The sequence below is a fragment of the Bos indicus x Bos taurus genome, chromosome 21 (genome assembly GCF_003369695.1).
Source record: "Bos indicus x Bos taurus breed Angus x Brahman F1 hybrid chromosome 21, Bos_hybrid_MaternalHap_v2.0, whole genome shotgun sequence".
Classification (NCBI taxonomy): Eukaryota; Metazoa; Chordata; class Mammalia; order Artiodactyla; family Bovidae; genus Bos; species Bos indicus x Bos taurus.
Window position 1 is genome coordinate 34411306 of NC_040096.1, and position 25875 is coordinate 34437180.

At 54.6% G+C, this 25875-nt stretch overlaps 2 protein-coding genes across 16 annotated transcripts in view; one reads left to right on the forward strand and one right to left on the reverse strand.

Moving 5' to 3' along the window:
- The window catches only part of STRA6 (stimulated by retinoic acid 6), a 29702-nt gene extending 15961 nt beyond the window's left edge, over positions 1-13741 (forward strand). For all 14 annotated transcript variants that reach the window (XM_027521241.1, XM_027521239.1, XM_027521245.1 and 11 more), the window contains 12 exons: positions 105-227; positions 2586-2653; positions 2832-2908; positions 3180-3241; positions 4154-4316; positions 8095-8170; positions 9381-9514; positions 10742-10859; positions 10948-11049; positions 11705-11868; positions 12091-12240; positions 12899-13741. In XM_027521241.1, coding sequence (XP_027377042.1) covers positions 105-227; positions 2586-2653; positions 2832-2908; positions 3180-3241; positions 4154-4316; positions 8095-8170; positions 9381-9514; positions 10742-10859; positions 10948-11049; positions 11705-11868; positions 12091-12240; positions 12899-13068 — 1407 coding nt within the window. In that variant the 3' untranslated portion in view covers positions 13069-13741. The remainder of the gene's footprint in view (positions 1-104; positions 228-2585; positions 2654-2831; positions 2909-3179; positions 3242-4153; positions 4317-8094; positions 8171-9380; positions 9515-10741; positions 10860-10947; positions 11050-11704; positions 11869-12090; positions 12241-12898) is intronic.
- Positions 13742-15707: 1966 nt separating this feature from the next.
- On the reverse strand, positions 15708-18872 carry ISLR (immunoglobulin superfamily containing leucine rich repeat). 2 transcript variants are annotated; one of them, XM_027521482.1, is made up of 2 exons: positions 18553-18872; positions 15708-17729 (listed from the first exon to the last, which is right to left on the reverse strand). In XM_027521482.1, exon 2 carries the CDS (start codon positions 17726-17728, stop codon positions 16442-16444), a length of 1287 nt encoding a protein of 428 aa, XP_027377283.1. In that variant the 5' UTR covers position 17729; positions 18553-18872; the 3' UTR covers positions 15708-16441. The 2 variants fall into 2 exon arrangements, with proteins under 2 accessions (XP_027377283.1, XP_027377284.1); XM_027521483.1 differs by lacking the exon at positions 18553-18872 and adding an exon at positions 17931-18052.
- Positions 18873-25875: the final 7003 nt, after the last annotated feature.

The following is a 25875-nucleotide window of genomic DNA, read 5'->3' on the forward strand; positions in this document are numbered from 1 at the left end:
CCTTGATCACCGTCAGGGGCCCCTGTGAGCTGGGAGGGGAAATGATTTGATTGGGGAAATGAGGCAGAAGGTAGATGTGTCTTGGTGTTTGCCCGTCCCTCCAGATTTACAAGTACTACTCCCTGTTGGCCTCGCTGCCTCTCCTTCTGGGCCTCGGATTCCTGAGCCTTTGGTACCCAGTGCAGCTGGTGAGAAGCTTCGGTCACGGGGCAGCCACGGGTTCCAAGGTAAAGGCGCAGGGCTGGGGTGGGCTTGTACGCAGCACTCAAGACACCTTGGACTCACCCAGGTCTTTTGGTCTCCTACATGTGGTCACGCTTGGTGTAGGGCCTAGAACATAACAGGTGCTCAGAAAACATTTGCTGAGTCGCTGAGGAACTTGTGAGTCCTCCTTCCCCAAGCAAAGGCCAAGCCAGGCCCTCGGCTGGCACCCAGGATGCCTGGGACACTGAGCTGTTTGCGGAGTGGGGACTCATCAAAGGAGAAGTGGGCTGGAAGACAGGGAACTTGTAGCTCTATTTTTGGAACATGGAGGATCCAGCTGGAGAAATGAGACAGGCCAGGGCCTTGGGCCTAATAGAAGTTCTGCAGATGCTGACATGATTCAGGGAGCACGCAGGGCACAATTGCATTATGAATCAACCCTAGGTTGGATAACTTTGGATAAAGGCGGGGCTGGAAGAACTAAGTCATGCTTGGAGGGCTTCCTGGAGGAAGTAGATATTGCAGGGGCTGAAGGACAGGGAAGATTTGGAGTAGGGAGAGAAAAAGAAAGGCATTGCAGGCATACCAAAGAGTATGAGTTGCAGAGATGGGGTGCATCTGTTTCATTCTTGCATGATTTGCAGCATCGGGCAGGTCTTAGCACATGAGTTACTGTTCAGTCATTCAGTCGTGTCTGACTCTTTATGACCCCATGGGCTGCAGCTCGCCAGGCTTCCCTGTCCTTCACCATTTCCCAGAGTTTGCTCAAACTCGTGTCCATTGACACAGTGATGCCATCCAACCGTCCCATCCTCTGTCACCTCCTTCTCCTCCTGCCTTCAAACTTTCCCAGCATCATGGTAGAGATGGTAGACACTCAGCAAATACTTCTGAAGTTTTGGGTAGGTGGGTGTGTGGACGAATATGTCATGGCAAGGGAGAATTCTTACAAGATACGGCAATCATATTCATTCTCCAAGCACCTCTACTATGCCAGGCCCTGGGCTGGGACTATAGACTCAGCTGGGTGACCTGTGTTGGACTTCCAGGGCTCCCAGCGTGCTGGGGGCAATGGATATAGAGATATACTTACAGTGCAGTGTGAGAATTGCAATCCCAGAGCATGGGTGGAGGAAGGGTCAAGTTTTTTCCTGGTGAGAGAAGGGGAGGAGGGAAAGTACCCCACAGAGATGCAAAAGGCTGGTTGCTCTGCAGATGGGGAGGTTGAAGGAAAGGCTTGAAGGGTGGCATCCAGGACAGACAGCGGGTGGGTGGTGGTGCCAGTTCCTGGCGACATACAGAGCCCTAGATGAGAGCAGGTGTGCGGGGGACGATGTACAGCTGTGCGTGTGTGGTGCCGAGGGGTCTGGTGGGCAGCTGGACCCTGGGCCTGGAGCTCAAAAGGGGCTGGGACTGAAACCAGAGAAGGAGTGAGGTCCCCACGGAGGGGAGAAGAGGCAGGTGGGCTCAGCGTCTCCAGGGCGGCCCTAGATCCCCACTGGCCCACTTGACTGCAGGTTTCATGCTCACAGGCTAGCAGTAGGGTCCTCAGTACTTGTCACTACTGTCCTCCAGACGCTCAGAGGAGGGGAGCGGCTCCCCAGGATACGCCAGGCACGTCTCTGCCTTGCTCAGGCCCTTCCCTCCTCGCCTGGGGATCTTCTCAGCCTCTCCTTCCATTGCACGCCTTTCCTCTTGGGAAGTCTTAGGAGAAATAAAATCCTCTTTGGCCCTTAGTCAAAGAGTTTTAATCCTCAAAGGACACAGTCATTCTTTGAGCTGATCCACACCTGCCCTGGATCCCAGGGTTCCCATGGCAATGGGTGACTTGGCCTATATTTTCCAAATGGTCAGGGGCCAGGGGCTCACCGCATCTTACTGTGGGCCTCTGCCACTTGGCAGGCAGCTTAAGGCCTGGAATGTGGCTTAGACAAATCAGGTCACCCTTGTGATCTCCCCGGAGTAGCAGAGGCCTGGGGCATCTGACCCAAAACGGCCCAGCCTGTCTCCTGGTCAGGGATAAACTCCCGGGACATAGTCTCCCTTTACCCCCGTCTCAGCTAGCAAAGGCCAGAGAGCCAGGAGGAAAGCAGTGATGTGGAGAGGCTGAGTAAAGCCGGGGAGGGTTGGAAATAGCCCTTAGGAAAAACTTGCCAGCACTGAGAGTTCTTAGCTAGGAGACGGATTAGTCTTTCATTTAAGGAGGAGGGGAGGGCAGCTTTGGGGGGCCCTTATCCCCACAAGGTGCCCTTTCTTTGTACTCTACCACAGCCAAGAGGTTTGTATGGAGCACCTACTGGGTGCCCACCGTGGTACCCTGAGCGAGGGCCCCAGGGATGGCTCAAGACAGGTCCCATCTTCTTGTCCTTCTGTCCCCACAGGGGCTGCAGAGCAGCTACTCTGAAGAATATCTGAGGACCCTCCTTTGCCAGAAGAAGCTGAAAAGCAGGTGAGGTGCCAGGCACATCCTTTGGGCTGGGGGACAGGCCTGGGCAGGCAGGTTTGTTTGGGAGGTTGGCACTGGGCCCCATGGTGGGGCAGAGTTGAAGAATCAACCGGACCCTAGGGCCCAAGCTCAGGGCAGGAGCCTCTCCTGAGAGCTGCCCCCCGCCTGGGTCTTTCCTCAGCTCCCACACCTGCAAGCGTGGCTTCGCATCCCAGGCCTGGATGTACTTCAGACACTCCGTCTACATTCCACAACAAGGTATGGGGTGGGGAGCTGAGGTCAGGAGTGACAGGTGACCTCACCCTTCCTTCGCACAGAGCAGCTGCTGTAGAAAGCCAGCTCCTACCTTTAGTATCATTGTCATCAGGAGCAACAACCCCACCTTGGGACAAGGGGAAGCCCCTGACTGGCCTTGGTGGTACAGGATCCTGTGAGCCCTGGTCCTGTTCCTGGGTCCTTTGGGTGGGAGGGGGCTCCGGGGCTTGGGTGGTGCTGGGGTTCACCATGCCCATCCTTTTGGGGACTGCAGGATTCCGACTCCCCCTGAAGCTGGTGCTCTCAGTCACCCTGACAGGGACGGCCATCTACCAGGTATGTCCTGCCTCTGTCATGCAATTTGCCTCTGGACCCCTGCTCCCAACCTCCAGCCCTGAGATGACTTAGGCTCCCCCGCTCAAGTCTCCAAGAGCCCCACCCACAATCCTATCCTCTTGCTTCTGGCCATCTTGGGAATGCTGGCCTACCCAGAAGGGAGGGGATGCTGACCCTTGTTGGGCTTACACAGGGTCAGAGCATGAGTTTTGGAGTCATGTAAACAAAGATTTAAATCCTCGCTCCTTTATTTACCTCAAGTTATGTTGGACAAGTTACTCAACATCCCTGAACCCACTAGTTCGGCTGTGAAATGGAAGAAATAGAAATACTTCCTTTCAGTTGGGAAGATTTAGTGAAATAATGTATGTTGGATAAATCCCCACCACCACCACCACCCCTCCCCCTAAAAGAGACAAAAAAATGGAAAATCCTAGGAGGTAGGTATGAGTCTTCTCCCTTTCACAGATGGAGGAAATTGGGGCTGAGAGATGAATTTGACTTGGCCATGTTCCTACAGCCAATATCTCAGGGTAGCCAAATCGAATCCGGGTCTGGCTAGCTTCAACGCCTGTGCTCATTTATGGGACACTGCTTTCTCCAACATGGAAAAATTGGAAATTTCATACTAAATTTAGATTAACGATTCAGAGATGCACACGTGCGCTTGTGTTGCTTGAAAGCGTGTCTGGGGTCGATGAGGCTAAAGTATCTGTAACATGCTGATTAGAGGCTTGAGGATGCTGCTCTAAGAGATGGATAAGAACACTGTGATGAGTGATGGGCACTGGCTGCAGCCCATGGGCTGCTGGAGTTTATCTCCTGAAGTCTCAGAAAACACTTCTCCTGGGATGGGAGTGCCTGGTGTGAGCACAGCCAGGCCCTGCCGCCCTGATTTCGGGGTTCTTCCAGGTGGCCCTGCTGCTGCTAGTGGGCGTGGTACCCACCATCCAGAAGGTGAGGGCAGGGATCACCACGGACGTCTCCTACCTGCTGGCCGGCTTTGGGATCGTGCTCTCAGAGGACAGGCAGGAGGTGGTGGAGCTGGTGAAGCACCACCTGTGGGCTCTAGAAGGTGAGGCCTCCCAGGACCCCACAAGGCGCTGCAGTGGGGACCCAAGCTGGGATGCCTGAGCTCTGTCCCAAGAGCCACAGACACGTGGGGTGCCTTGGGCGTCCCCTCTGTGAGTCTCAGCTGCCTCATCCACAAATTGGGAGGCTGGAGCTTCCAGTTCCGAGTCTCTGAGACCTGAAGGGGTCATCTCACTGACCCCCTGTCAGCTTGTGTGGGATCTCTCACCCCCACCAGCACCCCTCCCCCCAGCAACTCTGCCCTGCTCCGCAGGGGTGGAGGTGGAGGAGGGCATGGTGTGTGTGAGCTGAGGGGACAGCCGTGGGCTCTGAGGGAAGCAGGAAAAGGGGCAGTGTGGCGGGATGGTGGGCCAGGATTCTGAGCTAATCCTATGGCAGGTGGGTGGGGTCAGGAAGGGCGAATGCTCTCTCTTCCCAATCCCTGTCCTCAAGGTACCTCCTTTCTCCTTCATTCCCTTGACAATGAGCTCCTGGGCTCCAAAACTATACCAGCTGCCCCCCACCCAATTCTGTGGTCTGATGCCTCCTCTAGCCCTTACCCACCTGTTACCCACCTGCCTCATTTCCACAGCCCTATGCTGGAGACGGAGACACATCCTCACTTAACACAAGGGGAAGAACTGGTCTGAGGTTGTACAGCCAGGCCAAAATAGAGCCAAGAGAAGAGCAAAGTCTCCTAACACCCAGGCTGGGACTATCCACCACCTTAAGACAGGGCCTGGTGGTCAGAGGTCATGTGGCCCACACTCTCTTCTGGCTAGGGAGTCCCTGGCTGGCACAGGCACCCTGGCTCTTGAGGAGTAACATGTGATGGTTGGAGCTTAGGCTGCCATTATTGCAGGTGGAGGTATGACTTCTCTGCTGCTCTTCCTTACCAAGACCATCAGGGAGGGAGTAGGGGTGGGCAGAGGTGTGTGCAGTGACTGCTTCCTTCCTGACCACCACTTTCCTGAGTGAATCTGCTCCCCTACCAGAATCTGTCCTGGAACTGTGGCTGAAACCCACAGGTGACAAGCTCTGGAGGGGCTGAAAATGACATCTCCAAGATTTTCCAAGTTGGTTGCAATCTGAGCCACAGGCAGGAGCAGACATGACCCTTATCAGTCCATATCCAAGCTCAGACCTTGCTCACAGCAGCCCTGTTGGGTCAGCATCATTGATCTCCTCTCACAGAGCAGGAAATCAAGAGGCAGACATGTCTAGGACGGGGGATTTGGTTTCTACTCAACACACTTGACACTTATAATCACGTGCTGCAGTTTCCAAGCCCAAATGCTCCCACTCTGAATCTCCCTGGAAGCGGGGGTTAAGTAGATCAGTGTTTACCTTCCCAGCTCACAGACAAGGCAAACTGAGGCCCAAGAGGTTTAGGGATATGCCCTAAGCACAAGGCAAGCCAGGGGTGGTACTGAGATAAGATCTGAGGCCCTTCGGTCTGTTCTCAGCCTAAGAAGCTAATGTCTTCTGAGCTTTGAGAGCCTGTTTTAGGGCTACCCACCCAACACCTGGATCATAAGCCTGGCATCTTTCACAGAAAGCTCGCACTCTGAGTCAGGCCAGCTAGATTAGAATTTGTGCTCCATCACTTACCAGCTGTGTGCCCTGGGCAAGCCGTTTATGCCTTTGGATCTCAATCTCCCTACCTGTAAGATGGGTGTTGAAGCTCTAAGGGCATCTTTGTCCTCGAGACTCCTGATCGGGTGTGGGAGACAGACTGACCCACAAAACCTGGGCCCGGAAGGGGGAAGGTGCAGAGTTCCAGAGGAAGCGAAGAGCAGGAAGATTTTATGAGTACCAAGATTAGGAGGGAACGAAGTGAGGGAGAGAGGAGCAAGAGATAGACACCTGGAGACCAAAGGCCAGGCTGGGGGTCAGGGTCAGATAACTCTTCCCCTTAGTTAAGCTATTCGCTCACCTTGGCAGGCTCCGCAGGCAAACTCCTTGCCTCCTGGCAGAGACAGTCCAGAGTGTATCTTTGCTGGCACCGTGTTGGCTCTAGGAGGGCAGGGCTCTAGATGGAGCGGAGCAGAGCTGTGCATGCCCAGGGCTTTCTTCTAGCCTTATGTTCAGTAAAGGGCCCCCCTCTGCCTCCTTGCACGACTGAACCAGGGGCAGGCACAGTGGCCCCAGGTTTCTGTAGTGGTCATCCTCACTCTTGTCTGTACCTGAGAATCACCTGGTAACTTTTAAGAAATCCCAAGGCTCTAGTCAGACTTCAGAAACCTAGAGGGCAGGGTCCAGCCTCTGTGATTGGACAAGCCTTCTCCATGATTCAAATACAAGACTGAGTTTGAGAACCACTTGTAGCAGTCGCTGTACGCATGCTGGTTGGCCTGATGGATTTCAATCAACTGTTGATTCAAAGAAATCATTAAGGCTCTGACTTTGGGGAAAAAAACAAACCCAGTTCAGTGGTTCTCAACCCTGAGTACACGTTGGAATTACTGGGGTTGCTTTCCCAAAGGCTAAGGTCTGGGTCCTATGCCCAGAAATTCTGACTTAATTGCTCTGGGGTGCAGCTTGGGCTATGGGAATTTTAAAAATTTTTTATTTTTTTAGCTGCGTGGGGTCTTAGTTGCAGTATTCAGGATCTTTCCTTGTGGCACATGGGCTTAGTTGCCCTGCAGCATGTGGGATCCTAGTTCCCCAACCAGGAATCAAACCCGTGTCTCCTGCATTGCAAGGCAGATTCTCAACCACTGGGCCACTGGAAGTCCCTGGGCCATGGGAACTGAAAAGCTCTAGGTGATCCTAATATGCTGTCAGTGATAAGACCCACAGTGCCTGTGGCTGCAAGGACCCAGTGCTTGCCTCTCCCGCGTGTGTTTACTCCCCTCCTGAGTCTCTGATGGGAACCAGGAACACTTCCCTCAGATGACTACTGAGATCAGGGTGCAGACCTCCCAGGCTTATCCTAGATCAAAAGATTGTACAACCTGCTCCATAACTTCCAAGCAGTGTGGCTGGTGGGTCAAGCCCACCAGCTCTGAGTCTCAGCTTCTTTGTGCGTCCCACGTCTCCCTGGGCCTCTCCTGTGGGGTGGTTCTGAGGGTACTGAGTGAGACTGGCTGTGGATATAGGGTGGAAGGGTTGCAGCCCTGCTGTGCTTAAAGACCAGGCTTGTTCACAACACACCATGCATTTTCTCCCAGTTGCTGCTGATACAAGGAACTCCTGGCCAGGGTGGATGGGGAGTTGAGGAGATGGGTAGCAGTGGTTATGTCCCTCATTCTGATGGACTCAGGTCACACTGATGGGTGCTCGTATCTTCTGTGCTCTGAACCAAGGCCACCGAGGCAGGCCTTGATGGGATTTTAGGGTTCACAATATGCTGGGAGATGGGCAGCCCAGCGATGTGCCTGGTATGGACAAGCTGAGGCTGGGTGATGGAATGGTCTCCTGATGCCTCACAGCTAGGAGGTCATGGAGCTGGAGGCAGACACCAGGCAGACCCCCATGGAGTCCCTCACTGGGCACCACGCAGCAGTGGAAGCAGCAAGACCAGGGTGAGGGCCAGGTCTGCAACCTCAGAGCTGGCCTCTCCCATCCTGGCCATCAGATGTCACCTGGCTGTATGGGCCAACAGAAATTGTCGACTTACACTGGATCTGAGAACAGGAAAAGAGACAAGAAGCCTCCGCTCAGTGTGGCTGTGGGGTGGGGGTAACTCCCACCCAGCCGTCCCTCGACAGCCCTTCGGAGATTCCCAGGAGACCCAGCCCAGGCCCTGACCTCCCACTTTGCTCTTTCCGGCCTTCCAGTTTGCTACATCTCGGCCTTGGTGCTGTCTTGCTTGCTGACCTTCCTCATGCTGGTCCACTCGCTGGTGACACACAGGTCAGTGGCAGGCTCTGACGCCCCCTGATACAGATGTGGGGGCGAGGTCGGGCCTGCAGGACCCCTGACCCAGGAGGGGAAAATCTTGGGACTAGAAGGAGGAGAATGCCTGCAGGACCGAGCTGTCCCTGAGGCCAGCTGCCCTTCGGGGGGCGGAGAAGGTGGGGTGTCCCTGTCTGGGTGGAGAAATGTCCCTGAGTAACGCAGGGCACGGCTGATGAAGGGCTGAAGTGTGGAGTTTGTCCTCTGAGGAGGGGTTACCTGGGAGAGCTGGCATCCTATGGGGAGACGAGGGAGGCAGGGTGCCATGGGCGGGAGGAGCTGCGTGAGCAAGAGCAAGTGTGAGTGTGGGTGAGGGGGTGGGCCGGCTGGCGCCTGGGGCACTGGAGAGATTCTTGTGGATATTGAATGCCACGCCGCCTACCTCGCCCTTTCATGGTGAATGGTAAGGAGCACTGAAGAAGTGTGAGCAGAGAAGGAGAGAAGGTTCTGGTTGGGAGTAGGGTGGGTGGGAAGGGGAGGGCCAGGGACTTAGCAGGGAGCTGGTCCCCGTGCTTTGCATTGAACAGGCCTCAGGGTTCCTGCTCCAGGATCTTTTCTTACTGGGTTGGTGCTACTTGTTGTTGTTGTTCAGTTAATAAGTCGTGTCTAACTCTTTGCAACCCGGGGGACTGCAGCACGCAAGGCTTTCCTGTCCTTCATCAACTCCCAGAGTTTCCTCAAACTCATACCCGTTGAGTCAATGATGCCTTCCAACCATCTCGTCCTCTGTCACCTCCTTCTCCTCCTGCCTTCAATCTTTCCCAGCATCAGAGTCTTTTCTAATGAGCTGGTTCTTCCTGTCAGGTGGCTAAGGCTCTCAAGCCTCTGCCTACCTGGAACCTGGTCTCCTGCCCTGGTGGCTGAGCTGCAAGTCATTTTCCATCCCTACTGTTGTGTCTCATTTTCCTGACTTGGCTCAGGTTGAGTCTTCTGTTTTAATTTGTCTCCCTTGTTCCCTGCCCCACCCCCTACCAGCTTACTCTTATTCATCCTTTAAGACTCAACTCAGGCATCACCTCCTCTGGGAAGCCCTCCCTGACCTCCCAGGATGGATTAGTAGGCTCCACTGGGCTCCCACAGCCCTGGGCTTCCAGAGGCCGGCCCAGAGCTGGGAATAAGGAAGCATGTGCACTCCCTGAGGTCCCTGCCTTCCTCTTTCCCACCCTAGGACCAACCTGCGAGCTCTGCACCGAGGGGGCGCCCTGGACATAGGCCCCCTGACCCAGAGCCCCCGCCCCTCCCGCCAGGCCATATTCTGCTGGATGAGCTTCACCGCCTACCAGACTGCTTTTACCTGCCTTGGTGAGCCCCCCTTGCCCAATCCACCTGACCTCAGCACTGACCTCCATCCAACCCCAGACGCTGGCCGGGTAGGGGAGGGAGTGCGCGGCAGGTCTTGGCTGCCCCTGCGGGTCTGCCTGTGCTGGGGCTGGCTCTGGGGTAAAAGCAAAAGGAAGGAGCCATCTTGCTTCCCCTGCCCTCAGGGAGTCCACGCAGGTGGGATGAGAGGGAGGGGATAGGTGCGGGAGCCCTTGGTAAAAGAATATCCATCACTAGGTTGGCTCCTGGGTGCTTCCAGGTGTTAGCACACAGGGTGACCCAGGGCTGGAAAGTTGAAGGAGGCACATTCCTGCTTTTGTAAGGGAGGGCTATGTCATGATGGGCTCTCAGTAGGTAATGAGATCCCTGTCACTGGGAGTATTCAAGCATGACTGATATTGTCCAGTCGCTAAGTCACATCTGACTCTCTGCAACCCCGTGGACTGTATCATGCCAGGCTTCCCCATCCTCCACTAGCATGGTTATGTGGCCATTATTGGGGGCTGCAAAGGGGGTCCTACTCTGAGAGAACTGGACTAGATGGACTTCAAGGACCCTTCCATGCTCCAAGTTTCTGATTCTTCCCTTGGGCACTGCAGTGAGCAAAGTCCTCTCAAATGTGAGCGGGCTGAAGCCAGCAAGGACCTGATTTCCCTTCCTGCTGCTTCTTTCAGTTCTCACCTCTCTGGGTAAGGTGGGAAAAGATGATAAAGGGGTAGAGGGACTATTAGCACTAAAAGTCATAATTCCTTGAATTGGTAAACTTTAAGCCTCTGAAGCCCTTTTGTACACATCCTAGGTCAACAATTAGCCCATCATTTCAATAGACAGCTTTCAGGTGCCTACCATGGGCCAGGCTCTGGCCAGTAGGAATGTAAACATTAATTTCAAATACTGTCTTGTCCTCAAGGATGCAGGAGCAATTGGGGGGAAATAACACTTGCAAAGCACTTTCTGGTTTTCCAAGAGTGGCCACAGATTTTGTCTCACTGCTGCCTCAGCACAGCCCTCCTGGGTAGGGGCCGCTCTCCCCTTTTTACAGAGGAAGAAACCAGGGCTCAGAGAGGTTAAGTAACTTGCTCAAGGTGGCACAGCTAAACAGCAGCAGAGCAGGGATCTGAAACCGGGTCTACTCGATGCCGAAGCTTTGAGTGCCTGGGAATGGAGGGGGTGGCCTGATGCCTGCGCCCCTCCTCCCGCTGCTGGCAGGACTCCTGGTACAGCAGATCCTCTTCTTCCTGGGGACCTTGACCCTGGCCTTCTTGGTGTTCATGCCCATGCTTCACGGCAGGAACCTCCTGCTCCTCCATTACCTGAAGTCCTCGTGGTGAGTGAGGAAGGGGCTGAGGGTTCTGAGACCCCTTCCCCAAGGGCCACTAACAGTGACACCCTCCCCATCCCCTCACCTCCCACAGGCCCTTCTGGCTGACCTTGGCCCTGGCTGTGACCCTGCAGAACGCAGCGGCCCACTGGGCCTTCCTGGACACTCACCATGGACGCCCGGGGCTGACCAACCGGTGAGCTGGCTCCTGGGCTTGTGGCTCCCTCAGGCCCTCGGCCGCCTCTTCCCTGTCTTCCTTTCTGTCCCCTTCTCCCTCCACTGCCGTCTTTCCCCTTTCTCTAACAGGGAACCCCGGTGGATGGTAGAAAGAGCTCGCCTTATCCACAGAGAGAGGCGGCTGTGGCCCAGCTTAGTTCAAAAATGCCTCTGTTTACCTGTCACAGGGCCAGAAATACCCCCTCGAGTTTCCCTGTCTTGGGGATCAGCCCTGCTCTGCCCTTTGCAGGAAGGAGGTTAATAGCCATGTCATTTCTCTGCTAGGCTGTGGGAGAACCTGGCCCCAGGAGAGGCTTAGAGTTGTGGACAAGGGACCCAGAGGAGGGAGGTGGGAGACACCAGGATCATAGAAAGATCCAAGTGGACCTGGAGTGAAGCCCCAAATCTTCCACTGACCAGCTAGACAGCCTTAGCTAAGTCACCCCATCTGTCTGGGCCTCCCAGATTGGGGGAATGGGTGAGCTGGGTTAAGAGAGCAGACGTAAGGCACAGGGCGGGTGCACAGAGGTGTGCTCAGTAAATACACGGCAGCTGTGGTCATCTCAGTCTGACACTGACCCGAGGAAGGGCCTCTGTGTGGGGACCTGCCTCAGCCCTCCTCTCCTGGCCCACAGAAGAGCACTCTATGCAGCCACCTTCCTTCTCTTCCCCGTCAACGTGCTGGTGGGCACCATGGTGGCCGCCTGGAGAGTGCTCCTCTCCGCCCTCTACAATGCCGTCCACCTTGGCCGGATGGACCTCAGCCTGCTGCCGCTTAGAGCTGCCACTCTTGACCCCGGTAAGGTCACTGGGCAGGAGCTGAAGGTGGGGGATGCTCAGGCTGGCCAAGCAGGGAGGGAGGCTCTGCCCTGACCTAGTCTCCTCGGAGGATGTCCGTAACCCTGAGCCGTGGGTATGTGCAGGGGGCCACGCGCTCGCATGCAGGGTGTGCAGGACACTCCCCAGGTCTGTATTACGGGCCGTCTGGGCCCTCCCCGACTAGCGCTGCACCCCCACACAGGCTACCACACATACTGCAACTTCTTGAGGATGGAGGCCAGCCAGTCACACCCAGCTGCGACGGCCTTCTGTGCCCTGCTTCTGCGGACTCAGAGGCCCAAGCCCCGCGCGACCCCCCAGGATGGCCTCAGACTGGGGGAGGAAGAGGAAGGTGCGCCCTTCCACTGGGGATGGGGGGAAGTGGAACCCACCTGGCTTCTCCCGGGAGAAAGGCACGCCCCCCTCTCCAACGCAGGCAAGGGAGAGAGAGCCAGGAAAATGCTCACTTCCTCTCTGGGCTGCCTGTGGGAGAGAAGTGAGAATTTTCCTGGTCCGTCTCAGGGTACCTTTTTCCTTGATACTAACATATACACACCGTCTGTCACGTGTGTGCACACACTTAGTTCTCACTTGGGGAATGAGACCGCTGTCTTGCCAAGGGGCTCTGTCACCCCTACCACCCAGGCCACCCCTGCTCTCCTAAGCAGTCTGTCTTCCCCTGCCCTGCAGCCTGGGTGTAGTAGGGAGGGGAGCACTGAGCTGGCTCCAGTCCCTTGTCCCAGCCCTGCCTCCACAGAGCTCCTCCTCTCCCTCTCCTATCGGCCATCCAGAGGATGAGCATCTGACCTTGAACAAACCCCTTCTGCAGCCCCACACTTCTCCCGGCTTCCCACCCTGTGAATAGCACCCGGAGCCCCTGTCTCGTCAACCTCCCCCACTCTACATGTGCGATTTTCAGATTCTGCCCCCATCTTGGTGCTGGGGTGGCGGAGGGAGGGCGGGGTTTGGCTGGGTGTTTGTTGAGTGACCCACAGAAGGCCTCTTCTCAGGGATTCAGCTGCTACAGACCAAGGACCTGGTGGCCAAGGGAGCGGGGCCCAGGGCCCGCCAAGGCAGGGCTCGCTGGGGTCTGGCGTACACGCTGCTGCACAACCCAGCTCTGCAGGCCTTCCGGAAGACAGCCCTGCCAGGTGCCCGGCCCAACGGTGCCCAGCCCTGAGGCTGGGGGAAGGCCACACTGCTGTGTCCTTGCCTCCCAGCCTGTCCCTCCCGGCTCTCCCAGCATCATCACCATGGCCATGGCAGCCCTCTGCTTGGCCCCAGCTCTGCCTGCAGGTCCCGGGGATTTAGCAGGACCAGCCGGGGGTTGCTCTGGTTGGATCGAAGTCTATCAGCACTATGAGCCTCGAGCCTCGGGAAGGCTCTGGTCTGCCCCTCTTGACCTTGGGAAGCCAGTGAGGGCTCTGGAGAAGGCGAGTGGTGGTTTTGCCTCTTGGCCCAGGAAGCAGGTCCAGGCCCCTCCTGATGCCCAGCCCTGCCACCAGCCTCCAGGCTTCCCTGAAGTCTTCTCCTGACCGGGGTTGGCGATTCAGGCCAGGACAGCCTAGCTTTCCAGCTTGGCCCCCTCAGCTTCAGATGGACCTCGCCACCATGACGAGATGCAGTGCCTCCTGTCTCTTGCAGCTTTGCCTGTCTCCATCTGGGGGCCCTCATGGCTTGCAAGGCAGCCCAGGAGGAAGCCATGGGCTCCTACCCCACAACAAAGTCATGGCTCAACCAGACCCCACACCGAGCTGGCCACACTTGAGAACCTGATATTTTTGTAGTTGGTATGCCCTTAGAGATTATGAAAGAGGTTAGTGTGCTCTCTGTAATAAACTTGTGCTTGAGAAGCAGTCCTCCTGAGGTGGGGGGTGGGGGCGGGGGATATGTGGGGAAAACCACCCGGACTCTCAGTGAATTAACTGTGTTTGTGGGGCTTGGGTGGGGTTGGGGTATTCTGGTCACATGCTGGGCTGGGTGGAGAGGGCAGAGGGGAAACCGTGGCCACATCCCTTTGGGTGGAGGAGACACTGGGGACCCAGGGTGCCACCCCTGAGCTGTGCGAGTGTGGGCTTTGGAAGTAGGACTGATTCTGGGTCTTCTAGAATGGGCAGGATTTGGGGAGGAGGAGAGATTTCAGGAGAAAGTAATGTGAATAAGAGTATGGAGGTTGGGGTGGGGGGCTTCCCTAGTGGCTCAGAGGGTAAAGAATCTGCCTACAATGCAGAAGACTGGGGTGCAACCCCTGGGTCAGGAAGATCCCCTGGAGAAGAAAATGGCAACCCACTCTAATTCCGTGGACAGAGGAGGCTGGTGGGCTACAGTCCATGGGGTGGCAAAGAGTCGGACAAGAATGAGTGACTCACACACACACACACACACACACACACGGAGGTGGGAGGAGACTGGCCTGGAAAGGGAAGGGCCACTGAGGGGGTCCCCCGCTGCTGAGGGGGTCCCCCTCTCTTGCTGGGGGTTGGCTGAGGTGGGGACTACTGTGGGGCTGGGGCTACCAAGAGTGGGGCAAATGTGGCCACCCACACACCTGGATCTGTGGGGCCTCAAGAAATGTCTGTACAGCTATTGAAGACCACCCCCCACCACATTCCCAAACCCAAACTACAGCCTCAAACTGGCAGGAAGCCAGGCGGGGCCAGGGAGCTCCAACCCACATTCAAGGGTGCCCAGGAAGAGGGCAAGGGAGGCAGAGATGGTCCCACCGAAGCCCACTGAAAAATGTATTCCTAGCCCTGTGTCTGTGGTGGACAGTGTCTGTCCTTAATATGGAAGCAGAGTCATGAGAGTGTGATCAGGCTGGGACACTGGACACTCAGGGCTATGTGAGCCAGAGGAGGGGGTCTAGTCCAGTTTGTGGGGTGAGGGAAAAGCATCCAGGTAAGCTTTCTGGAGGAGGTGGTACCTAAGCTGAGTTTCAAAAGCTGACTTAGTCAAGTGACAAGCAGGAGGATGTCCAGAGAGATGGAGCAGCGTAAGTAAATATACAGAGGATTACACATCTCAGAGCGTTCAAGGAACAATTAGCTGTTCCCATAGGGGTGGGGATGGGTAACTTCAGAGAGCCAGTCAGAGGGGCCAGGAATGTCTGACCAGAGACTCCGGCTTCACCCTGAGGGTACGGGGGCCCCAGGTGACTTTAAAACAAGCGAGTAGCTAGTTCAGTCAGGGTACAAATGTTCCCCAGCTGCCCCCGACTCAGATCTTAGGCCCACATCCTACAAGAAGCCAAGCCTGCTCAGCGGTGAACAGAGCCAGAGATGTCAAGGGGTCCACGTTGGGTTAGGATTATAAGGCCTTAGATACTCAGAGTCAACGAAACTCTTGACATTACCATGTCCTACCCCATCCTTTGTTTTCTGAGGAAACCAAAGTCCAGAGATGGGCAGTGACTCGCCCAAGGTAACACAGCACGAGGGACTTGGCTCCATCCTGCTGTTTTCCATCAGAGGTGCAGTCATCCTCGACCTGTTTTCCATCAGAGGTGCAGTCATCCTCGACCTGTGCTCTGGTGACAGCAGCTCAGCGGGAGCTGCAAGCTGATGGGGGATGGGGAGATACTGTGTGTAGAAGGAGGGGAAGGGGGGCTGGCCAGACTCCAAGTCTCACAGCTGCTACCCTACATTCCTGGGCCTCCCTGTCTCCACTTTGCTGGTCTCAGCAGTTCTGGGGGCTCTGGTCAGGGGCTTCAGAGCTCTCACAGGCTCTTGTCCCTAAGCATAGCACCCTTTAATCTGGAAAGGGGCAGGGTTGGAGGCAGCAGGGCACCTAGATCCAGACAAAACTCGAGGCAGACGCAGGGGAGCATCAGAAATGCTATTTATTTCTCTGCCGCCCCCAGGCTGGCTAGTCTCTCCCAAGGTTGTGGGGGAAGGCAGGCGATAGATGTGTACCTGGAGAGGAAGGCAGGGCAGGAATCCAGGATGGAGGGGCACACCAAGGGAGGAAGAGTTGGAGATGAGCACCATCCTGGGCCTTCTAGTCCTGTCTGAGGGCAGAGACTCCCCAGCCCTCAAGTTGTTAGAGAACACGGAAGGTCAGCAGGAGCTCAAGCAGTTCAGAGAGCCTCCAAGCCACGCCAGCCACTTGTTCTGCGCCTAATTCTACATCTCCAGTGCCAATCTGCTTCAGGCTACTTCCCTGCCCAGCCCCAAGCCCCAGGCCCTGACCATAGCCTTTGAGAGCTTGTCAGTCCCAGTGCCTGGAAGTCCATCAGTGGGGCTCCCCCTGGGTGGTTAGGGCATTGCCTGGTCGGCATGCTACCCCCGAGACAGAGGAGCATGTGCAGTGTGGTTAGCAGCAATTAGCACCGTAGACGGTGAGTTAGGGGATTCAATTCCATCCTAGTCACTAGCTTTGAGCAAGTCTAGAAGTGGGGTTGCTGAGTGTCCCAGAAGGGATGAGAAGGGGAGGTAGGAAGGTGGGAAGTCCCTGATGCAGGCTCCAAGAATTGCTACCCCCAGGCCCCCGCACCACTTGTGAGGGACAGCCATCGGTCAGGGCAGGAGTCAACAAGCCCCCAGGTAGGGGTGGGGCTAGAAGGAAGCGAGGAAGAGGAAGAGGAGGCTCTGGCCCAGCAGAAGCAGCCCAGGGGGCTGCTTCCCAGGGACCCCTTCTGCTGTTGCTGCAGCCTCGGGGCCCCTGGCGCGGCTGAGGTAGATGATGACCACGTTGTCCTCTGGACCCGACGGCTGCACCTCGTTGTCGACCGTGTAGCAGACCTTCCCCTCGGCCGCTTTGCCCTGGAACCTGCGCCCCAGCGCGTCCTCACCACCCTCACCTGGTGTGGCCAGGGCCACATTTACCGAGCTCTCCGCGCTGCCCAGCTCGTTGGTGGCCAGGCAGCTGTAGGTACCCTCCTCCAGCTTGCCAAAGTCAGGGATGAGCAGGCTGCCATTGGCAAAGGCTTGGAAGCGCGGGCGGCTGCTGGCTGCCAGGACACCAGGCAGGGCACGCCCATCGGCACCCACGTTGGGGCTAGTGATCTCCACGGTGCCACCGGGCGTCTGGATGTGCCAGTGGAGCTGAGGGGCCGGCTGCCCATCCACGTCACAGTGCAGTGCCAACACGAAGCCCGGACGCAGCTCGGCCCCATCCTGGCTGGGCTGGTAGGTAAGCTGCACCGAGGGTGCGGAGCAGGGCAGCGGCAGCAGGCGGTTCAGCCGCGTGCCCTTGAGCACGTGGGGCGAAGTGCAGGTGATGTTGTCCTGCTCTGGGATGGACACGGCCGTGGTCAGGGCCCACGTCTTGAACCACACGATGCCGCAGGTACAGTCGAAGGGGTTGTCGTTGATCTGCAGGTGAGACAGTGCAGTGAGCGGGGCAAAGGTGCCCTCGGCCAGCGTGTGCAGGCGGTTATGGTTGAGCTGCAGCGAGCGCAGGGCACGAAGGCTGCGGAAGGCATCGCGGGGGATGAAGGTCAGTTCGTTGCTGTCCATCTTGAGCAACTGAAGGGCGCTGAGGCTGTGCAGGTCGCTCCAGGCAAAGTCGGAGATGAGATTGTGGCTGAGATCCAGGCTCTTGAGTTGGCTCAGAGAGGCCAGGGCACCCGCGGCCACACTGCGGATCTCGTTGTGGGCCAGCCACAGCGACTGCAGCCGGGGCACCTCCCTAAAGGCGCCCCCCGGCAGGCTTGGCAGCTGGTTGGCCGATAGGCTCAGCGTGGTCACGTTGGCCGGGAAGCCGGATGGTACTGCCTGCAGGTCACGGTAGGCACAGTCAGCAATGTGGAAGCCGTACTTCTCCCCGCATTCACAGGGCTCTGGACAGGCCTGTGCCAGGCCCACGAGGACCACCAGGCACAGCAGACGCAGCTCCTGCATCCTGCAGAGAAGGACATGCCTACAAGGTGACCCCCAAAGACCCACAGAAGGCACTTGTCCCTCTCAGCACCCTGACACAGAGCTCTTCCCCATCAGAAGGCCCTGCCCACATAATCCAGATAAGACACCCCCACACCACCTAGCCCACCACCCCCATTCTACAGAAGGGGAAACTGAGGCCCACAGAAGGTCCAGGACTTGCCCGAGGTCACGCAGTCAGGAGGGGGGCGAAGATAGGACGGAAGAGGACCCCAGCTCCTTCTCTGAGCCGAGAGCTCTCCCTGCCTCGGCTGGCTCCTAGCTGACTTTGTGACTTGAAATCTGTTTTCCAGCCACCTCCTCCCCCAGCATTTGGCAGAGCCTCCCTCCTGCCCTCCCACATCCTGGCCACAGCCCCTCCCCCTGGAGCCCCCCAAAGGTATGCTCTGCCCCCTGGCCTAGACAAGGCCCCTTGTGCAGCGCACACCACCCCCATGAGCCCCACCCACTGCTCTCCCGCTCCTACCAGCCGTGACCACAGCACACACCAGACCCTTTCTACAGACTCACACCCTTGGCCTTTTCGGTCCAAACTACACCAGGCAGCTGCCTAAGTAAACCCCTGCCAGGACCTCTCAGCTGGCTTGGAGGAGGCCAGTGGCTCAACCCAAATACTGCTGGGGTTTCCAGAGCTGTGGTTGTTAGAGGGATCCATGGCCCCTGAACAGATCCAAGCAAGGGATTGTCTGAGCACACCAAACCAACAGGAAAGTGCCCAGCCCCCGTGCCCAGTAGACTGCTTTCTCCTCCCACTGGACCTTAGAGCCCTTTTGCCGCTGACTTACCTTCAAACTACTCTTTCTTAGTCAAGCAGAACTTCTTCTAAGATGGAACCAATGAGCAACAAAGAAAGAGTTAGTCCTGGACAGTCTGCAGGGCCAAGGGAAGATGACGATGCTGGAGGAAGGGACAGCCTGGTCCCTGTCCCACCTTCAGTCTGCACACCTGGGCCTGCCCTTATCCAGACAGGGTGCCTGAGACCATCTGTTGAGACAAGGCTGCAGGAAGAGAACCCAGGCAGTCCGTTTACTCCCTCCTTCCAGCAAAACTGCCTCTCTGCAGCAACAAGGACCCGTGTTTCATAAGTGACACCAGAAACTTGAGGGGGAAAAGATGCCAAATTTTTTGTTTTTTTCTTCTCTCTCTCTCTCACTCACTTTTAGCAGCTTCAACTTCCTTAAAGACACAGCACTAGCTGGACAGGACCCAAGAAAAGATGGGGCCAGAAGGACTTTATGGGAGGGAGGGGTGAGAAATTGAATCCCATGGAAGGTGGGGGACTTTTAACCTCACTTTGAACAGGAGAAAAAGGAGAGGGCATTCTCCAAGTTGGGACCATGTGAGGGACTGTGTGCATGTCTGAGTGTGGCTGTGACATCTCTGTGTGTGGATGAGTTTGTATGTGTGTGTGTGTGTGGATGTGGGTGTGAGATGATGTATGTGTGAATTTGTGTGTTTGGGAATGTTTGAGTGTGTGTATTCGTGCAGGTTGTGAGGTTAAGTCTTCGTGTGTTTGTGTGGATGTGCGTGAGTCTAATTCGTATATTTGGGCATGTGTGTGTGTGTTTATGTGTAGAAATGAATGTGCATCTCTGTGATCATGTGTCTGTGTGGGTGGTGGGTGTGTTCCAGTGAAAAGCTGAGGCCAAAGCGTATAAAACACCCACCGTGATGCAGAGTCTCAGGGAGAAGCCAAAACTTCAGACCTGTTTTTGTAAGAAAACACATCCTCCTCACCAGCCCGCCACCCCAAGTCACGCCTGCCTGCTGGCTCCAAGGCTGGGCTGCCCTAAACACTTGAAGTCCCGGGAGGTCTCCGGATGAGCCAAGCTGGGAGAGGAGGGCGGAGGCAGGCAGGGGTGTGACTGCACTCCAGTCGGGTAACAGGAAGCTCCGGACAGGAATCGGCTGGGCTTCAGCTTTCTGATGGGGACTCTGAGGCACTCAGGCACAGAGATGGTTCTATCACCCAGGACTGTCCACCTGGCAGCCAGGTGAGGTTGAGGACCTTGCTCCTCCTGTAATATGCTCTCTGGGGCCTCCCAAAGGACCTGAAACCCCACCGTTGGCGCTGCTTGTCTGGAGAGGCAGCATCGCTCTCTGAACTCCACTGTCCCAACTCTAACTGCCTTGCGGGGGAGGAGACTTACACCCAGTTCTTGTTTCATGTATATATATATTTTATTTCTCTGAAGCTAATAATAGCCTTTAAAAAAAGTGTCCTTCTATCTGCATTGTCTATTTCTTCAAGTTGCTTTTTTCCCCCCACTGTTAGTTTTACTTGTTTAGAATTGTCTTTCCTTTTAGAGGTATTCTCAGTTCATTCACTCAACATAAATGTACTCTCACGTGTTTAAAGGGAGATCCCTGTACTAGAGAGGAAGCCTGTTGGAGGCAGACTACTTGTTCTCCCAGTTGTTGTTAATCCCTGGCACAAGAGAAGATGCTCGATAAATAGCTCTTGACTCAATGAGTGGGTGAGTTGGGTGAGCATCAGATGCCAGAAGTGAAAGCACTTTGGAGGTTCCCTTCTCCACACCCTCTTGTACAGATAGGGACTCTGGGTCCAGACCGGGTTCCTTAGGACATTTTAAGGCTATCTCACACAATGTAGGGGACCCACTTCCCAGGCGGCACTAGTGGTAAAGAACCTGCCTGCCAATGCAGGAGACATAAGATATATGGGTTCAATCCCTGGGTTGGGAGGGAATGACCACCCACTCCCGTACCCTTGCCTGGAGAATCCCATGGACGGAGGAGCCTGGCAGGCTACAGTCCATGGGGTCGCACAGAGTTGGGCATGACTGAGCGACTTAGCGTGAGCATGAGCGTGCGTGGGGGATCCGCACTCTGTTGAGTGTGTGAGCATGTTACCGGCCTTCCTGGGGGTCCTTGCACCTCATTCCACATTGTCAAAGACCTTGATGGTAACCCAGCGCTAGGCCACCCTCAGAATCCCGTGCAGAACAGCTGGGGGTAGGGGTGTGGGGGGAACGGGGGCTATGGCAGGAGAAGCAAGAGTAACCTGCCCACTGAGTCTGCACCCATTAGTCACTGACAACCCTCCCGCATCTGCCCAGATCCCATCACCTCCTGAGGGTAAAAAGCGGGCAGCATGACCCTCCTCTCCCAGGAAGGACAATAAGACAAGGGCCACCGGGACGCAGTGGGCCTCTACTAAGAAGCATCTCGTGTCCTCCAAGGCACTTCACAGTGGGCCACGTGGGGCCACCCACCACAGAGCCTGAGAAGCGGTGGCACGCCTCCAAGGGTGGGGCTTATCACCTCCTAGGCAGCCCCTTGGCTCTCCGGATGCCATCATCTTATCAAGTTATTCCTGCAAAGCCCGTCCCACAGGAGATGATGTGAGCAGGTAAGGACACAGCTGGGAGTCAGCTCCCCTTTCTCTTCCCAGGCCAGAAGCTCCCTGGGGGCCTGGAGATGGGGGTCCTTGGTGAGTGTGTGGACACCCTGACTGTCCCTAGATCACAGATGCGGGCATAAAGGCCCAGGACTAGAGAGCATCTCTCAGACCCCAAACCTCTACACCATCTCTGGATACCTGGCAGCCCTTCAACAGTGGAAGGGAGAATTGGGAGGTGAGGAGTGGGAGGGAAGGAGTCAGGTCTGGAAGCCCTTCCTGCCTGCCCCATCCTGGCTCCTGCAGGCCTCAGGGTAGAGTGCCCAGCAGTCCTGGGATATGGGGCTTTCGGTGTTAAAGTCCAGACAGTCCCAGGCCAGCTGGAACAGCTGATCGCCCTAACAGGGGAGGTGGTGCTCGTCTCTTCCCAGAGTTTTTCTTCCGGCTCCCCCTTCTCCAGCCCTCCTTGGAAGCCCAGCCCTTTCTCCTCCCATCCCTCCAGCTTCTCCTTCCCGCTGGGCGGCCAATCCCTCCCCAGCTGCAGCGGCTTAGCCCTCCTGAAGCCCCCACCCCAAAGAGGCCTCACTCCCGCTGAGTGACCAGAGCCACGTCAGCTTTTCCTGGAAGGCAAAGAAAGATCCTGGAGAGAGAGAGAAAGAAAATAGAGTGAGAGGGATAGAGCCCAGCAGAGAGGGAAACGGAGGGAAGCTGAGAGACCAAGGAAAGAAAGACAGAGAGATGGGGAGGGGTGAAAGAAAACGCAGAATCACCAAGAACCAGAGTTAGAATGAAGGTAGAGAAAGGAAGACACAGCAAAGGAGATGGAGAGAGAAGGTCTGGTGGGCCTGGAAATCAGCTTTGAGAGGAAGGAGACAGCAGGCACTCAGATGCGAGGGCAGCCGTGGTGGTAGGGCTTTGCCATCATGCCAAGAGGGCGGGTGGGTCTTGATCCCAACCTCACTCTCTCTCCACACAGCTTGTGGGAATAACTGGGAGGGAGCTCAGCTGCTCCTGGAGGGACCTGGGTAAGCCTGTGGGTCTCCCCCGAAGGAGAGTCTGTCCTGGGCCATTGAGAATAGTTTCTCTTTTTCGTGTGGGAGTCAGATGAGACTGTCTGATGTCCTTCAGCCCTGATGTTCTAGAATTTCTAATGAACGTCTACCTTCACGTGAGCAGTTTGTGTGCACATGTGTGTTCATGCACAATCATTTCTATTTACACGCACTGTGCTGGTTTTCCATGTGTGCTTGTTGGTACGTGCACACTGTGGGTATGAGGGGTAGAAAGCTTGAGCGTCAGCTCCTCGTGGGGGCTCCCGAGGCTGTAACTGGGGGCATAGGCCAGGCCCCATCTTCTCGCCTCCACCCAGAGGCCCCCGCCCAGACAGAGCATGCCTGGCCCCCGGCTGACTCTACTCCTGTTTCCTTTCCCACCCTCCACCTTCCTCTCCACACACCCCTCTCCATTGCTCAAGTGTGAGGGTCTCGCACCTAGAGCCAGAGATCCTGGAATGTGAAGTCAAGTGGGCCTTAGAAAGCATCACTACGAACAAAGCTAGTGGAGGTGATGGAATTCCAGTTGAGCTATTTCAAATCCTGAAAGATGATGCTGTGAAAGGGCTGTACTCAATATGCCAGCAAATTTGGAAAACTCAGCAGTGGCCACAGGACTGGAAAAGGTCAGTTTTCATTTCAAACCCAAAGAAAGACAATGCCAAAGAATGCTCAAACTAACGCACAATTGCACTCATCTCACACGCTAGTAAAGTAATGCTTAAAATTCTCCAAGCCAGGCTTTAGCAATATGTGAACTTCCTGATATTCAAGCTGGTTTTAGAAAAGGCAGAGGGACCAGAGATCAAATTGCCAAAATCTGCTGGATCATCAAAAAAGCAAGAGAGTTCCAGAAAAACATCTATTTCTCTTTTATTGACTATGCCAAAGCCTTTGACTGTGTGGATCACCATGAACTGTGAAAATTCTTCAAGAGATGGGAATAGCAGACCACCTGACTTGCCTCTTGAGAAATCTGTGTGCAGGTCAGGAAGCAACAGTTAGAACTAGACATGGAGCAATAGACCGGTTCCAAATAAGGAAAGGAGTATATTGTCACCCTGCTTATTTAACTTACACGCAGAGTACATCATGAGAAACACTGGGCTGGAGGAAGCACAAGCTGGAATCAAGATTGCCAGGAGAAATGTCAATAACCTCAGATATGCAGATGACACCACCCTTATGGCAGAAAGTGAAGAAAAACTAAAGAGCCTCTTGATGAAAGTGAAAGAGGAGAGTGAAAAAGTTGGCTTAAAACTCAACATTCAGAAAACTAAGATCATGGCATCCGGTCCCATCATTTCATGGCAAATAGGTGGGGAAACAGTGTCAGACTTTATTTTTGGGGGCTCCAAAATCACTGCAGATGGTAACTGCAGCCATAAAATTAAAAGACGGTTGCTCCTTGGAAGGAAAGTTATGACCAACCTAGACAGCATATTCAAAAGCAGAGACATTACTTTGCCAACAAACGTCCATCTAGCCTGAGGGTCTCTTCCTTCTCTTCTTTGGTTTCACTTCCTCAGACCCTGAAAACCAGACAGTGTCTCCCTTATCTGCCCCACCCTCCACCCTGTTCCCTGTGTTCAGTTCTCATATCACCTGCTCCCACCTTGGGGCCCTGCTATTGCTCTTTTCTCAAACTGGACTCTATAGGGCTCACTTCTTCTATCTCTGGAGACTTTCAGATACCAACTCCCCAGATCTTCCCCAGTCACCATATTGTCACTCTGTCCCCTCAGTTCAGTTCAGTCAGTTCAGTCACTCAGTCGTGTCTGACTCTTTGCAACCCCATGAATTGCAGCACGCCAGGCCTCCCTGTCCATCACCAGCTCCCAGAGTCCACCCAAACCCATGTCCATTGAGTCGATGATGCCATCCAACTATCTCATCCTACGTCGTCCCCTTCTCCTCCTGCCCTCAATCTTTCCCAGCATCAGGGTCTTTTCAAATGAGTCGGCTCTTTGCATCAGGTGGCCAAAGTATTGTAGTTTGAGCTGCAACAACAGTCCCTTCAATGAACGCCCAGGACTGATCTTTAGGATGGACTGGTTGGATCTCCTTGCAGTCCAAGGGACTCTCAAGAGTCTTCTCCAACACCACAGTTCAAAAGCATCAATTCTTCAGCGCTCAGCTTTCTTTATAGTCCAACTCTCACATCCATACATGACCACTGGAAAAACCGTAGCCTTGGCTAGATGGACGTTTGTTGGCAAAGTAATGTCTCTGCTTTTGAATATGCTGTCTAGGTTGGTCATAACTTTCCTTCCAAGGAGCAACCGTCTTTTAATTTTATGGCTGCAGTTACCATCTGCAGTGATTTTGGAGCCCCCAAAAATAAAGTCTGACACTGTTTCCCCACCTATTTGCCATGAAATGATGGGACCGGATGCCATGATCTTAGTTTTCTGAATGTTGAGCTTTAAGCCAACTTTTTCACTCTCCTCTTTCACTTTCACCAAGAGGCTCTTTAGTTTTTCTTCACTTTCTGCCATAAGGGTGGTGTCATCTGCATATCTGAGGTTATTGACATTTCTCCTGGCAATCTTGATTCCAGCTTGTGCTTCCTCCAGCCCAGTGTTTCTCATGATGTACTCTGCATGTAAGTTAAATAAGCAGGGTGACAATATACTCCTTTCCTTATTTGGAACCGGTCTATTGCTCCATGTCTAGTTCTAACTGTTGCTTCCTGACCTGCACACAGATTTCTCAAGAGGCAAGTCAGGTGGTCTGCTATTCCCATCTCTTGAAGAATTTTCACAGTTCATGGTGATCCACACAGTCAAAGGCTTTGGCATAGTCAATAAAAGAGAAATAGATGTTTTTCTGGAACTCTCTTGCTTTTTTGATGATCCAGCGGATTTTGGCAATTTGATCTCTGGTCCCTCTGCCTTTTCTAAAACCAGCTTGAACATCAGGAAGTTCACATATTGCTAAAGCCTGGCTTGGAGAATTTTAAGCATTACTTTACTAGCGTGTGAGATGAGTGCAATTGTGCGTTAGTTTGAGCATTCTTTGGCATTGTCTTTCTTTGGGATTGGAATGAAAACTGACCTTTTCCAGTCCTGTGGCCACTGCTGAGTTTTCCAAATTTGCTGGCATATTGAGTACAGCCCTTTCACAGCATCATCTTTCAGGATTTGAAATAGCTCAACTGGAATTCCATCACCTCCACTAGCTTTGTTCGTAGTGATGCTTTCTAAGGCCTGCTTGACTTCACATTCCAGGATCTCTGGCTCTAGGTCAGTGATCACACCATTGTGATTATCTTGGTCGTGAAGATCGTTTTTGTACAGGTCTTCTGTGTATTCTTGCCACCTTTTCTTAATATCTTCTGCTTCTGTTAGGTCCATACCATTTCTGTCCTTTATTGAGCCCATCTTTGTATGAAATGTTGCCTTGGTATCTCTAATTTTCTTGAAGAGATCTCTAGTCTTTCTCATTCTATTGTTTTCCTTATTTCTTTGCACTGATCACTGAGGAAGTCTTTCTTATCTCTTCTTGCTATTCTTTGGAACTCTGCATTCAGATGCTTATATCTTTCCTTTTCTCCTTTGCTTTTTGCTTCTTTTCCTTTCACAGCTGTTTGTAAGGCCTCCTCAGACAGCCATTTTGGTTTTTTGCATTTCTTTTTCTTGGGGATGGTCTTGATCCCTGTCTCCTGTATATTGTCACGAATCTCCTCCATAGTT